We start from the raw sequence: 15,486 nt of genomic DNA, 5'->3' as shown, positions 1-15,486 counted from the left end.
AGCCACAGCACAGGAGACAGCAAATTTCCTTACACAAGAGGAAAGGCGTGAGGCATAGGAAGCCAGCCCTTAGCTACCATTTAGTGAATAAATATTTATTAACCAGGTCCTTGGGCCAGGCGCCATGCCAAGCCCTGGGACTGTGCTGATGAACGGGGCTTCCATCTTTGTCCTTGAGGAGCACACGGCTGGGCAGGGCGGGCCGACTCGGACGCACACCATTTCATTACTTTGTGATGGGTGCTATTAATAACTGAAGGAAAGATCAGGGCATTGGAGACTCACAGCTCAGGGTTTAAATTTTGCCTCCTCCACTTACGTGACTGTGTGACCTTGGACAAATTCCTTGGCCTCTCAGAGCCTTGGGTCTCAGGTCCAGTGCCCCCTTTGGCTGGCTGTACCAGGTTTCCTACCATCAAGCCTTCTCCTGGGGTCACATTCCTACTGTCCAACGCCTGAGTCAGTTTCAGAAGAAGTCTGGAGTTGGAGAGCCTTAGAGTCTTGCCCAAACATGGACTGAAAAACCTTCATCAAGCCTTCCTATCAGAAGGCCTTTCTGGTTGAAATAGTTTTTACCTCCTGTCATGTTTTTCATTCATGCATTCAACAAATATTTATTTTATACCTTCTCTGAGCCAGGCACTGTGCTAGTCTCTGAGGGCACAGTGGCATTGAGACCTGGTCTCTGTCCTCCTCTATCTGGGGTAAGGGTAACACACGCCATGAACGCGTGTGATCGGGACCTTTGGATCACCGAGTCTCTGCCGAGTAGACTTGGCACTTATTGTGTCCACCTGCTGGGCTGACCAGGCTTCAGTCCGAGCCTTGAAAAAGCACATAGATTTCAGAAGGAGGCCTTTCCATCCCATCCCACCGGCTCTAGTGTGGATAGAATTAGAACCCTGGGACACACATCTACAGGCATGGAACACGGAAAGTAGCTGGGAGACCTGGACCCATCCAAGTCAGCACCGACCTTCATGAACACTCCCTGTTTTGTTTTGTTTTGTTTGTTTTTTTGAGATAGAATTTCACTCTTGTTGCCCAGCCTGAAGTGCAATGGTGTGATCTTGGCTCACTACAACCTCCACCTCTCGGATTCAAGTGGTTCTCCTGTCTCAGCCTCCCAAGTGGTTGGGATTACAGGCGCCCGCCACCGCACCTGGCTAATTTTTGTATTTTTAGTACAGATGGGTTTTCACCGTGTTGGCCAGGCTGTTCTCAAACTCCTGACCTCAAGTGATCTGCCTGCCTTGGCCTCCCAAAGTGCTGGGATTATAGGCGTGAGCCCACCATGCCCTGCAACACTCCCTATTTTGTGCCTGTTCATCATTACAGCATCCAGTGGGTTGTCGGGGCTTGGGGGAGAAGGGTGCAAAAGATTCTGAAATGTGGGTCCTATATGATCCTGGTCAGAAAGTTGCAAGCTTCCAAAGCAAGGATGTTTTGCCTGCTCAGTTTTCCAAGAGGTTTAATAGCCTCAGTTTGCAGATGAGAAAGAGAAGAACAGGAGCCAGGAAATTTGAATTGATAGCTGACCTCTTCCAGTGGATTTGTTCAGCAGCTGGAGAAGACAATTTGAAATTTATCTCTCTGCCGTTCAAAAATGAAAGAAAACACGGCCACTCAGTAAACTGATGTGGAACCTGTTTCGACATAGATTGCTGAGTGAGCAAAGCACGGTGGAAAAGAGTGTGCCCATTATGCTGCTGTTCGCTTAGGGGGATATATATATATATATATATATATATGTTTAAATGTCCATGGATGGACACATGAAACTGTAACAGGGAATCAGGGGCTGCGGATCAGGAGAGACAAACTCACTTTTTTATACAGCTGGATTTTTTTTTATAATACTCATCGTTAACTATTTTTTTCTTTAAAAAAATTTTTTTTCTCGTCTTACGGTGCTGATGATACTTTTTTTTTTTTTTTTTAAGTAAAACCTTTAAATGCTTCCCCGGCACAACTTTTTCTTTTTCTTTTTTTTTTTTTTTTGAGACAGAGTCTTGCTCTTTTATCCAGGCTGGAGTGCAGTGGCGCGATCTTGGCTCACTGCAACCTCTGCTTCCTGGGTTCAAGTGATTCTCCTGCCTCAGCCTCTGGAGTAGCTGAGACTACAGGTGCCCGCCACAACGCCTGGCTAATTTTTGTATTTTTAGTAGGGACGGGGTTTCACCATGTTGGTCAGGCTGGTCTCGAACTCTTGGCCTCGTGATCCGCCCGCCTCGGCCTCCCAAAGTGCTGGGATTACAGGCGTGAGCCACCACGCCCGGCCAACTTTTTCAAAGTTTGGGAGAAATTGGGAGTAATTCTAGTATCCCCCATGTCTCAGGGTGGTTGGAGAGACTCAGTGAGCAGTCTGGGGACATCCTGCCCTTCACTCGGAGCCTAAGTTCTCAGGGCATTGGCTCTAAAACATACGGGTTCCAGTCCTGCCTCTCCTGCCCCCACACAGTGAAGCCTTGGGCCAGCCCCCTTGTCTCACTGTGCCTCCATTTCCACACCCTTAACATGGGCACCGCCCCCCTCAAGGTGGTGGGAGTGTGAGGTGACAGGACATCTGTTAATGCAGTCACAACAGGGCACATAGTAGGTGCCCAGCAAACACTCTCTTTCTTCCCCCTTCCCTCGGGATGCATCTTTAGCTGTTTGTTTTGAAGACAGATAGATGGCTATTTGCTTTGAAGATAGATCGATCAATCGATCAATGTTTGGCTGTTTGTTTTAGATAGGGAGATAGGCAGATAGATATACATAAATAGATATGGACTAAGAAAAATAATAGCGATAACTGGCTGTCATATCCATGACGCTGGCTCTGCCAGTCCAGGTGCAGGCTGCAGAGAATGCAGCAGAATCAGCAAGAGGGATTGGGAAGTCTTCTTTGCAGGAAACTAAGGGTCAACCAATGTGTTGAATCACTTTCCCCAGATCACCAAACCCTTCCCACATCTCTCTGATGTAAGTCCTACTCATGAGCTGATGCTCAAGTAATTACCTGCCGGGCTCTGTTTCAAGCTCAATCCTTGTGTTATTGAGATCCTCAGAGCAGCCGTATAAGGCAGGTACCACCATTGCTGCCATTTACAGGTGAGGAAGTGGAGGCACAAAGAGGTTAAGTAACTCACTTAGGGCCATGCAGCAGGTGAGCAGTGCGGCCCCAGCATGGTCCTTAGTGAGCCCTTGCCCACTAAGCGCCTCTGGGATAAAATCAGGTGTGGCGTATTCAGCCCTCATTTTGTATCCTGGGAGCTGACTCTCTGCCATACACAATACCTATTAGTCCCCAGCCCCAGGCCAGGCACTGGAACTCCAGAGTATTTGTCTTTCTGGATATCAGTCTAGTGGGAGAAACGGCCACAGATAACCGATAAAATGTGGGACATGTTCAAGTAGAGGCTGGGAACACAGAGGAAAGAGTGACCAGCTCCACCTCTGGGAGTAGGGGAAACTTCCCATCAAAAGGGACATTTGAGTCGGGCCTAGGAGGATGAGTAGGAGTTCAGCAAGCAGAGAGGATAACCATGGAGGAGGAGGGATGATGAGTCCAGGCAAAGGAGCAGAAATGAAAGGGGAATAGCATGCAGCTCGGCATGGGTGGGTGTGGCTAGGTGGTTAGACATTGTGGGGAGTGTCAGGAGATGGGGCTGGTGAGTGGAGTTGAGGGCCGGACCCTGGGGCACTTGTTATGTCCTGCCCCCAAGGTGTGACTCCAGGGTCCACAAACCCCAGTGTCTTTAGGGGCCAGGCAGATGAGAGAAAGACAACTGACATGGCCGACCCCAGAACTCTGTTCTACACTCTCTGCATTTTAAACATATTGGACCGGCTGGATGCGGTGGCTCACGCCTGTAATCCCAGCACTTTGGGAGGCTGAGGCGGGCGGTTCACTTGAGATCAGGAGTTCAAGACCAGCCCGGCCAACGTGGTGAAACCCCATCTCTACTAAAAATAAAAAAATTAGCTGGCTGTCGTAGCAGACACCTGTAATCCCCGCTACTTGGGAGGCTGAGGCAGAAGAATCGTTTGAACCCAGGAGGTGGAAGTTGCAGTGAGCCGAGATTGCGCCACTGCACTCCAGCCTGGGCAACAGAGTCTCAAAAATAAAGAAATAATACGCATATTGGACCATTCTTCACTTCCATAAAGAATTATTTCTTCTCTTGAAGCACCGCTGTCTATAGCCCCGTCTAAGGACAGGGGCACCGTGTGGATGGCACCACAGAGGGTGGTGATAAACAGCAACAGGCTCTGCCTCAGCCTCAGAAACAGAGAGGCAGAAGGGAGTGGTGGGGCCTGTGGCAAACTCATGGGCTCAGACCCTCTGTGGGAACAAGGGTTAGATGTTCTGGAGAAGCCAGAACGCTGGCCTTTTATGTGAAATCTGCTGATTGTTCAAGGTGGACTCCAAATTGTGAGATACGTTGTCACTCGAGCCAAACAGAACACATTCGTGGGCCACCAGTTTGCAGCCTCTACTTTTGGCTGGCCTCTGCATTAAAGAGCTCCCCTGGAAGGAAGTGGGGCCAGCCCCAGCAGGATTGCTCACGTCGGCAGGTTGATCCACACTTGGAGGCCAGACCAGTACCCCAAAGGCGGGAGGTGGGGCTGCTTCATATTGAGGCTCGAGTCAGAAGGGGCTTTGGAGGGTCTGTGGGCACACCCCCACGCCCTTGTCCTGGGGCCTCTTTCCTCTTCCCTCTAAGGCTGGTCTCCCTTCGTCAGTGCCCACCACCCTTAACAGTTTGCATTTCTGTTGTTTCTTCCAGTCTCCATCTGCTGCTGCCTCTTCATCCTCTTCCTCTTCCTCTCGGAGCTCACTGGATTTATAACGACAGAAGTGTAAGTCATACTTTCCCGATGGGGCATTCCAGGATGTTCTGGGACCCCAGACAAGAAGAGGGAGGGGTCTTTGGCCAGGTTTGGTGGCTAACACCTGTAATCCCAGCACTTTGGGAGGCCAAGGCGGGCGGATCACCTGAGGTCAGGAGTTCGAGACCAGCCTGGCCAATATGCTGATACCCTGTCTACACTAAAAATATAAAAATTAGCTGGGCATTGTGGCGGGCGCCTGTAATCCCAGCTACTGGGGAGGCTGAGACAGAAGAATTGCTTGACCCTGGGAGGCAGAGGTTGCAGTGAACCAAGAGTGCACCACTGCACTCCAGCCTGAGTGACAAAGCAAGACCCTGTTTCAGAAAAAAGAAAAAAGAGAGAGAGAGAGGGGTCTTAAAAAGGAGAGCAAGTTCCAAACCTTCCAACTTCTGTCTCCAAGCCTGTGGCATCGGTTGCTCTTCTGTTTCTTAAAAGGACTTTAAAGTCAGAGCAAAAGTGAATATTGCCTTGTTAAAGCTAAAGAGAACATTTTGGTTCCATTCCGTGGGGGTTCTCCTGGGCTCAAAGATGAACAGAAATAATTTGCTCATCTCTGCCATCCCTTTGTTTGGCCAGTGGGCTTTTTTTCCCTCTGAATCATCACAGGGTCATTTGATGTGAGAGCTGAAGAGTTCAGTGGAACTAATGGGTACGGCTTCCTACCGGAGGGGGCGAGGTTGCTGACATCAGCGCCCGGCCCCCTGGACTAACCCCCTTCCCATTTCTCAGGCCCACACTTGGTGAGGAATCGGTGCAGGCTTCCTGGCAGTGGCTGACGCAGAGTTAATCCATTCCTGATTCCTAGAATTATCTGTTGTGTGGATAACCTAGTAAACGCTCTGGGGTGTGTGTGTAACAGAATGCCATTGGAATTATGCAGTCACGACCTCATCGGACGCCCCTCTGAGATGGAATTAGACCCAGAAGCTTCCTGCCTTTGGCACTGGCTTGAGGCTTCAAAGCCTTTTCGTTTCTGTGTTTACAGCCCGGAAAGTCATCACGGAGCTGGGCCCTGGCCACCCACTCTCCTGCGCAGCACTGGAATGTTCTTTTTCGCTAATGGGATTTCTTGGTTTCCTTTGCCTCCACTCAGCCACAAGACAATAGGAAACTAAATACATAGCTGCTTAGCCCAAGACGACTCTCATTATACAAGCATTACCACCTTTAGTTCTCAAACAGCCTCAGGAGGGAGCTGCCCCCTCTTTACAAAGAGGAAATTGAGGCCCAGGGAGATGGAGGGACCTGCCCACAGCCATACAGTTAGGAGCTGGCTCCCAGCCCTGCCTGTCTCCCGAGCCCATGTGTGTTCAACCAGCACACTGAGAGGCCTATGAGACGGGAGGGCTGGTCTCACCTTGTTTCTGGATATACCTTTCAGCCCTCCCCTGGTATGGGAGTTTGCCTTTCCTGGTCATTCTGATCCTGTTTTAACCCTGATGGCACCAAAGCCCAGGGGACCTTTTACAGTGGTGGGAGGAGTACAAGATAAGGCATTGGGAGACCCAGGGCCAGGTCTCTGCTTAATTACTACTTTGCTGTGTGACCCTATGCAAGTTACCGAACCCCTCTGGGTCTCAGTATTGGTAGCCAAATGGAGAGTAGACCAGAGTCAGAGCTCCCTTCCAGCTCTGGGAGAGGTTGGTCTGCTTCCCAAGACATGACCCTGTGGCCATGCAGGGTTCCAAGAAGGGGTTTTATTCCCCCCAGGCCTCTAATGGGAGATGGCCATGTCCAAGTCAAGCATCTTCCCCTCTGTACAACTCAGTCACTGGACATCTTGGGATCACCCTATCATGAATCAGAGGTCGAAGCGGGGAGAGCAGCAAGAGGTTGAGACTTGCTGATGTTATGAGGTACCCGTTGTATGCCAGGCACCCACTGGCCTCTGCAGGCTGTACCCCACCCTCTAGGAGGGGACCCGCTTGGCTTGGCAGGCCTGTCATGTTCTGAGCAAGGTGACAGAGGCACACATGTGTCATCTGCTGAGACCAGGCACCAGGCAGGTGGCTTTATGTGCTGTGGGCAGGACACCAGCAGGTGCAAAGGGCCTCAGGCAGGGATGACCTGGTGTATGTGAAGGCAGGAAGAAGGCCAATCAGCCAGGACAAAGCAAGCAAGCGGAGAGGGTAGGAGGTAGAGCAGGCAGGACAGAGAGGGGCCAGGCCTTCTGCGCTGCCAGGTAGAATTGGGACTCACTTTTTTTTTTTTTTTGGAGACGGAGTCTCACTCTGTTGCCCAGGCTGTAGTGCAGTGGCATGATCTCAGCTCACTGCAAGCTCCGCCTCCCGAGTTCAAGAGATTCTTGTGCTTTAGCCTCCTGAGTAGCTGGAATTACAGGCGAGAGCCACCATGTCCAGCTAATTTTTGGATATTTAGTAGAGACAGGGTTTCACCATTTTGGTGAGGCTGGTCTCGAACTCCTGACCTCAAATGATCCACCCGCCTCAGCCTGTAATCCCAGGCTGGGATTACAGGTGTAAGCCACTGCTCCCGGCGTGGGATTCACTTCTTGCTGATGAGCTCGTGGAGCCCAGGGCCGGACCTGCTCACTCACTGCTCTGTGGTTCCACACATGGAGGAGCTGAAAATGCCAGTGGTAGACACAGTCAACAAGCAAACAAAACTAGACAATCAGGGGCAAGTACTCCAAAGACAAGAACTAAAGCAGGGCAGGAGGTAGACAATGAGATGGCTGCAGATACATGATATTTTATGAGGATCAAACAAGATTGTTTAGCTGAAAGCTAACTTAATATAGTGCCGGATATACTTTAATATCATAAGGTCCATATCTCTTCGTGCATTTATTCATTTCCTACATAGTCCGCATCTAACTCTGAAAAGGTTTTAAGGCCGCTCCGCACCAGGCATATAAGTACTCAGTGAATGTGAATTCCTTGTCCCCTCTTCTGCTTTGAGTTAAAAAGACGCCTCTCTTGCCTGCTGCTGACAGCATGTGGGGTGGCATTCCCAGCTCATCCCACATGAGGTGGGGCACTGAGGCAATGGGCTGCCAACAAGAGAGTTTTGACGTCACAGCTTGAGGCTCGAGCAGGTGGGGCCCCACCCGCAGAATGCCCGGGAGCACTGGGGAACGGCCCTTCCAGCAAGCCCAGACAACTCATGCAGCTTCCCAAGGGCAGGGCTGCTGCTTTCTGAAGAGCACAGTGTGTCCCCGCTGCTCCCCATTCCCCTGTGCCAGGACTTCCTCTCCCTCTCTCCCAGGGGCACCCTGGACGCTCTGATCCCACCGAGTCCCTGGAGAGGTACAAAGCTTAGGGATGAGGGGAGGAAGGGGGCCAGGTGCAGTGGCTCACACCTGTAATCCCAGCACTTTGAAAAGCCAAGGCCAGAGGATCACTTGAGCCCAGGAGTTCGAGACCAGCCTGGACAACACAGTGAGATCCTGTCTCTGCCAAAAAATTTTAAAAACATTAGTTGGCCGTGGACGCACACACCTGTAGTCCCAGCTCCTTGGGAGGCTGAGGTGGGAGGATCACTTGAGCTCAAGAAATCCAGGCTGCAGTGAGCCATGATTGCGCCACGGCACTCCAGCCTAGGAGACAGAGCGAGACCCTATCTCAAAAAAAAAAAAAAAGAAAACATGAGGGGACATTTTTTGAGTATTTGCCTTGAGTCCAACCCTGTGCTAAGTCAGTGGCTGGAGAGAGGGAGGGAGGCAGGCATGAATAGAGAGATCTGTGCAGAGCTCAGGCCAGATGCTCCAGCTATGAAGATGCAGTGCCCCTAATGCCCCCTTCCCTCCCTGCTGCCTCCTTACTAAAGTATAGGAGTTGCCCGAAGGGCCTCCGCAGGATGAGCCCTAGGACTTACTGAGTAATTGAGAGGAGAAAGCATCGCATCTTTGGGGTCTTCCAGTTGTCAGAAGCTTGTGACCCCCAGGAAGCCCTGCAGGTTTGGGAAGAACTGAAGGTCACAGTTCTCGTTTTCTGGGTGGCTGGCCCTCTGTGGCAGGTTTGTGGCCACAGTGGGGTCAGTGCCCCCTCCCGCCACCATGAGATTGTAACTTAAGGAAATGAGGTCACCGTTGGTTGGATCAACATGGCTCCAGCCCCAGCCTGTGGTTATCAGTGACATAAGACGCTTATTCTGGCCTGGGCCTGGTGGGGGGTGAGGGGGAGGCACATTTGTTTGGGTGGTTGGGCTCCAACCTGGCTTTGGACAGGCCGGTAATTATCCTTGGGAAAGAGGCCCCACAGAGTGTTCTGAAACTCCATGTTTTCAGGGAGCAGGCCCCTCCTCAGGCAACCTGGCCACAGAATGTTCCAGCCTCTGACTGCCCAGTCTCTCACTGCTCTTAATAATTATTAACCTCATGAGGATTTATACTAATAAAATATAGTAACTGGAACTCTCCATTGATAGTTTATAATGTAATATAACTCATGGTACCTTCCATACTATAACTCATGGATTTATCATGTGCATGCCAACACCTAGGTCAGCACTTGATTTTTATTTTTATTTTTTTTGTTTGTTTTTTGAAACAGGGCCTCATTCTGTTGCCCGGGCTGGAGGGCAGTGGCTCAATTATGGCTCTATGTAGCCTCGACCTCCCAGGCGATCCTTCTGCCTCAGCTTCCCGAGTAGCTGGGACTACAGGCATGAGCCACCACATCTGGCTAATTTTCTAATTCTTTGTAGAGACAGGGGTCTCACTGTATGTTACCCAGGCTGGTCTCAAACTTCTGGGCTCAAGCGATTCTCCCACCTTGGCCTCCCAAAGTGCTGGGATTGATTATAGGTGTGCAGGCTGCGCCCGGCAGGTCAGCACTTCATGATGGTCATCTCACTGGTCATCGCAGAACCCCTCGAGGTAACTACTACTGTTCACCCCATGTTACAGCTGGGGAAACTGAGGCACCAGGCGGCCAAAACCACATGAAGCAGTAAGTGGTGGAACTGGAGTCAAACACAGGTCTGTGATGCTAAGGCCCAGACTCAGCACCTCCCCTCTGTTGTACCCCACTTCCCTGCCCCGAGCATTTCAGGGCCCCAGGCTCATGGGAGCCACTGCTTTTTGATCAGAATAGTTGACTGGAGGAGTTGGATGCACCCTTCTAGGGTGAGGTGGCCAAACAGGCAGATGGAAGCCTGGGAGGTGGGAGCTTGGAGGTCACCTGGAGATCACGGTGTTCTCACAGGCTCACCGTAGGAGGCCCAGAGTGGGGAGCAGTGGCTTAACCAGGAGGAGGAGCTGGAAGTCTCCAGGTTGCCTGCCTTGAGCCTGGGTTGTGAGCCAGGCTGGGTAGAGGGCCCCAGGCATCCCATTAAGGAGCATGAAGGACATTGCTCTCAGCAATGGGAGGCCTGAGGGTGTCTGAGTGTGGAGTGACGGGTTTATGTCTCAGACAGCTCACTTCTTGTGAAGATGGGTTTGGTGTGGGGCCACCCAGAGGCCAAAGCCCTGGTAGGAACTGGGGGATGACCCAAGTCAGAAGGGCCGAGGGTGCTGGGACTTTGGCTTTGGAGCAGGGGTGGGCAGAACCCGGCGACTGGCTGTCAAGGGATGTATTTTAGACATCCACCTGGTTGGTAATAGATGCACATACTTTTACCAGGATGACTGAGGATTTGAAACTCAAGGTTCCGGAGCGCATGCTTGCAGAATCTCCATCCCTCCCTCCACCCCACCCCAAGCCCTTGCGGCGGGCCTCACCGCCACCTAAGTTTCCATTCGATCAAATTTTGAAGCATAGAGGTCAGAGACTTCAGGCAGGAATCTGAACTATTTAAGGGCTCTTCTAAAAGCAAATAAAATTGTTTTGTATAGATGTCATCGAACTCATGCCTCAGACTAGAATTTCAAGGCCCTCCACCACATTCCATTTACACTCCCCCCACCTACACCTCCCCGGGCCCTTGCGTACCTCTCCCTACAAGGCCACTGCCCACCCACACCCCCCACCCTCCCACGCACTCACCACGCTGGGCCTGACTGCCTGACGCCATCTGGCGTCCCCCACCTGGAATGTGCTCCCGACTGCTCCACCAGCGCGCGCCTTCCCCTGCATCCCGGGAGTTCTGCTGAGGACTCCCTCCTCTACTCAGGCTCATTCCACCGAAGTTTGTGAGCACACGCTCTGTGCCGAGGCTCAGGGAGCCCTCATCCTGGGGGTGTTGACGGGGGTGGGAGAGGCTTGTGGGACAGACGCAACTGGACCCCTAAGCACCCCTGTACCCTGCAGGCACCTGGGCCCTGTTGGGAGGGGGCACACCTGAAGATTATGAAAAGGGACTAGGATGCCTGCATCACAAGTCCACTTGAGGGCCACCAGCCCCTCAGCTTTTCACCGATTCCCAACCCATCCAGGCAGTGCAATGCCTTGGAAAGAGCATGGGCTCTGGGCCCCCCGTCCCTGGGCTCGGATCCTGCCTCTGCCTCCTGTTGTTCCTATGATCTTGGCCAGCCATCTGTGGTCCTCTGAGCCTGGTTTCATCGACATGAAGGGAGAACAGTACCCTTATTAAACACTGGATCAACTCATTGAGCATTGATATTAGTAATAATGATAAAAACAGTGGACATTTATTGAGTACTTACTGTTTACTAAGACCACACTTAGCATTGCTCTTGTTCTCATTTGATCTTCTCAGCAACCCCATGGCAACCCCTATGATTGTCCCCATTTTACATCTGGGGAAACTGATGGATGGGAAGCCCCTTGCCCAAGTCAATCAGCCAAGAGGTGGCAGAGCCAGGATTTGAACCCTGGTAGCCTAGGCTTCCCCTGCGCTGCTGTATTTTCTTTACCAAGAAGGGTCTGGAATCAGCCCTCAAGAGAGAGATGAGTCTCACACATACACACACACACACACACACACTCACTCACTCACTCTCCTGCCCTGGGGCAGCCAACAGCTTGACCTGGCAGTCCTCCAGCAGACCTGTGAAGTAGACAGAATCTTTATCCTTATTTTCCTCTTTTTCTCTCCTTTCCTCTCTCCCTCCTTCCTTTCCTTTCTTATTTTCTTATTTTAGTGAGGTATGTGTAACTTACACACAGCAAAGAACACAGATCTTAAGGTAGAGAGGCCTGATGAATTTTCACCTGTGTTTACACACGTAACCATCACTCTGATGAAGACATAATACATTCTATCACCAAAGAAGGGTCCCTTGAGCCCCTCCCAGTCAGTAGCCCCCACCACTATTATTCTGACTTCCATTGCCATAGATTAATTTTGCTGATTTTCAAACTGATTGAAAGCTTTTCCAGTTTTACAGATGAGGAAACTGAGGCTCAGAGAGGTGAAGCAGTGTGTCCTAGGTCTCCCAGCTCCTAAGTGGCAGAGCCAGGAGGTGAGCCCACACCTGTCTGCCACTGCCTCCATAGGCCTTCCCACTGCCCACACTGGTGACAGGGGAGTCGGGCCCATGGAAGTCCTCAAACCACAATGAATCCACAAAAAACATTTCCTTTTCTTCCAGGTGGGTTGATTTCTGGCAGCCCGTTGGCCTTTTAAAATCAGTTCAGCCCTAGCCAATGAAGTTAGTTAGCCTTGGCAGGCCCCTGTCGTGGGGTGGTTGTGGGTGAGCTCGTGGCGCTGGCTAGGGTGGCAGGAAGCCAGCAGCCCTGGAACATTTGCCTTGGACATGAAGGCGGCTTTATTGACCTCATCAGGCGGCCCAGGTGATTGAATTGTGTTTATCCCACAGCCTGGGGCCCTCCAGGAAGGAGCCTGGGAGCAGCCAGTTCTGGCCTTACATAACCAGCTTGGCCAGAGCGCCGCAGGCCGTCCCTGCCCAGCACCGCTGCCCCCTTGTTCTGGGTGGCCCTCTAGCCCTGCGGAGCCTGTTCTCTGCTTATTCTGGTTAGGAAGACAGGGACCCACGCCTGGGAGAGGCTTCTTGGAGCCTTGTGGGTGAGCTCACCTTGGTGCCACACCCGGGATTCACTTTGCTCTTGGCTGAGATCACCTCCAGAGGGTTGCCAGTGGATGACATCATCCCACAATCCCTCAGTGCTGTGCGGAGGCCCAGCCTCACCAGGTGGGAAAGGTGAGTTGCTTCAAGGAAGAGTCTCAGGCGGCTTCCTGGCTGGGAAGGGAAGCCCAGGCTCTCCTTAGTTGACTGTGTGTTAATCACCCAGCAGTTTCATTACTCAACAGCTCTCCAGAGTTGCACATTACAGCTGGGGTAGAAATTGGGTGCTGAAGGCCAGGGCAGAGCATTTGGCTGTAGGGAGGACGATCCTCCTCGGGCCTGTTACTGGCGGGTCTTTGTTCTTAGACCTGGGGTTCTTGGCCTCACGGATTCCAAGGAATGGAACCTTGGGCCATGCGGTGAGTGTTATAGCTCTATTGGAAGCCGTGGGTCACGGAAGAGAACTGTGGAACCCTGCGACTAGTGTTCAGCTCATTTAGGACAAACCCGGCACTTAGCCACACAGGAACAATGGCCAGCCTCTAGCCCGATCGGGAGCGGCAATGGGAGCCTCGCTGGATAAGCACAGCGGACACCCTGCTGGATCCAGAGGGATGGAAGTCAGCGGCGGGTCTGTGACAACTGCAGTCAGCACCACGAGCTAAAGCTCAGCTCGAGCAGGAACAAACATGGACCAGAAGAATGTGCAGTTGCAAGATTTAATAGAGTGAAAACAGAGCTCCCATACAAAGGAAGGACCCAAAGGGGGTTGCCCCATCCAGCTCGAATGCCTGGGTTTATATCCCCATCATTGTCCCTCCCCCTGTGCTCTCAGGCGATAGATGATTTGACTGTTTCTTTACCTCCTGCTTTTAGCCTAATTGGTATTTTAGTGAGCTCCCTTTACTACCTGATTGATCGGGTGTGAGCTGAGTTACAAGCCCCGTGTTTTAAGGTGGGTGTGGTCACCTTCCCCAGCTAGGGTTAGGAATTCTTAGTTGGCCTAGGAAATCCAGCTAGTCCTCTCATAACCTCCTGGGCTCCTGTTTGCCCCTCTCCCTCCAGCTCCTTTGTTCTTGGTGGCCTCTGATTGGGGCCAACACTACAAGCAAGGTCAAGGGCAGGCCCGTGTCTCCCCTCTCCCATCCTAAGGCTTCCCAGGACCAGGTCCCTCCTTCATTTTCTTCCTTGACCCTGATGCTGAGGAGAGGGCTGGGAGGCAGCCTGAGCTGTGGAAAGCCTGGGTTGAGATTCTAGCTTGGCCATTTCCTAGCATGTGACCCTGGTGATGGGACACACCCTTTCTGAGCCTGTTTCCTGGTTTTAAGATGGGGCTCAGGGCATTTCACAGGTGCACATGGGACGGCGTGAATGCACGCAGTAGGCCTCCCCCAGCTTAACGAGTGGGGGCCCATCTGTTGCACTCTTGTCTCTGGGAGTATTCTTGTGGGCCCCACAGAGAAGCCCCAGGTGTCTTTCAGAGCCCACCGTTCCCTGTGAACAGCATCACACCAGGTGCTAGGGGTGCAAAGATGTGGTCTTAGTAAAAACAAAATTCCTTTGCCTTGGTCCGACTCGTTCTTTCCCTAAGATATGGCCATTTACAAAGCTTTCTTGGAGTCTTCATTGCTTAGATAGGGCAGTTCTCTTTTATTTTACAGCCTAGGGACTGGACGCAAGGGGCCTAATAAATGTTTAACCACAGCCCAGCCACCTGAAGCACTGCCCCCTTCAGCTGCCCCCTAGGCCAGGCCTTTAGATTTGGTTCCCTCTGGGTGGGGGGCATTATCTGGGAATCAGATGCGGCCATCAGACATCCAGCAGCTACTTGGGGATGCCTCCAAGACACCTGGGCTCAGCACAGCCTCTGGCACTCAGTACCTCTCCCTGCTGCTGGTCCTGCTCCTCTTCCAAGGGCTCTCAGCCCAAAGAATGGGTCCGGGAAGAAACACAGCAGTGTGTCTGCATTCCCCCCTCGCCTCACCCCCCTCCGCCCCAGTCCCATCCATCAGCAAGTCCCGTCTGCTCTACGTGGGTTCCTACAGCCCTCCTCCTCTCCATTCCCATCCCACCCCATCCAAGGCGCCGCCATCCCCCGCCTGGTCTCCCTCTTGCACAGCAGCCCCTCCAGTGGGTCTTCCTCGCAGCAGCCAGAGGGAGCCCATGGCTTTGCTCATATCAAGTCTAAAGGCCTCAGCCGGGCAAGGTGGCTCACGCCTGTAATCCCAGCACTTTGGGAGGCTGAGGCGGGCGGATCACCTGAGGTCAGGAGTTCAAGACCAGCCTGGCCAACCTGGTGAAACCCCACCTCTACTAAAAATACAAAAATTAGCCAGGCATGGTGGCGCATGCCAGTAGTCCCAGCTACTTGGGAGGCTGAGGGAGGAGAATCGCTTGAACCCGGGAGACGGAGGTTGCAGTGAGCTGAGATCGCACCACTGCACTCCAGCCTGAGAGACAGAGCGAGACTCTGTCAAAAAAAAAAAAAAAAAAATCTAAAGGCCTCGTGCAGCCTCCTTACACTGCAACCACGGTGACCTTCATTCAGTTCCCCAAACCAGCCATGCTCTCCCCAACCTCCAGGCCTTTGCACATGCTGCCAGAATGATGCCTACGCATCCCCCAGACCTCATTCACACCTCGGAGAAGTCTTCCCAGCCCCTTCTCCCCAAAGGTCAGTGGCCCTGTAGTCCCTGTCACGGCCTCCTGCAGCT

The 15,486-nt window shown here is 52.2% G+C and overlaps 1 protein-coding gene across 4 annotated transcripts in view; it reads left to right on the top strand.

Moving 5' to 3' along the window:
• The window catches only part of ERGIC1 (endoplasmic reticulum-golgi intermediate compartment 1), a 119,090-nt gene that overhangs the window by 58,557 nt on the left and 45,047 nt on the right, over window positions 1-15,486 (top strand). For all 4 annotated transcript variants that reach the window (XR_010121665.1, XM_055284776.2, XM_063642634.1 and 1 more), the window contains exon 3: window positions 4,776-4,848. Coding sequence is in view for 3 of the 4 variants with exons in the window: in XM_055284776.2 (XP_055140751.2) it covers window positions 4,776-4,848 (73 nt within the window). In the remaining variant the exon portion in view is untranslated. The remainder of the gene's footprint in view (window positions 1-4,775; window positions 4,849-15,486) is intronic.

The sequence above is a fragment of the Symphalangus syndactylus genome, chromosome 7 (genome assembly GCF_028878055.3).
Source record: "Symphalangus syndactylus isolate Jambi chromosome 7, NHGRI_mSymSyn1-v2.1_pri, whole genome shotgun sequence".
NCBI lineage: Eukaryota > Metazoa > Chordata > Mammalia > Primates > Hylobatidae > Symphalangus > Symphalangus syndactylus.
The sequence above is the reverse complement of the archived record's forward strand: the minus strand, read 5'-3'. Positions and strand labels throughout refer to the sequence as shown.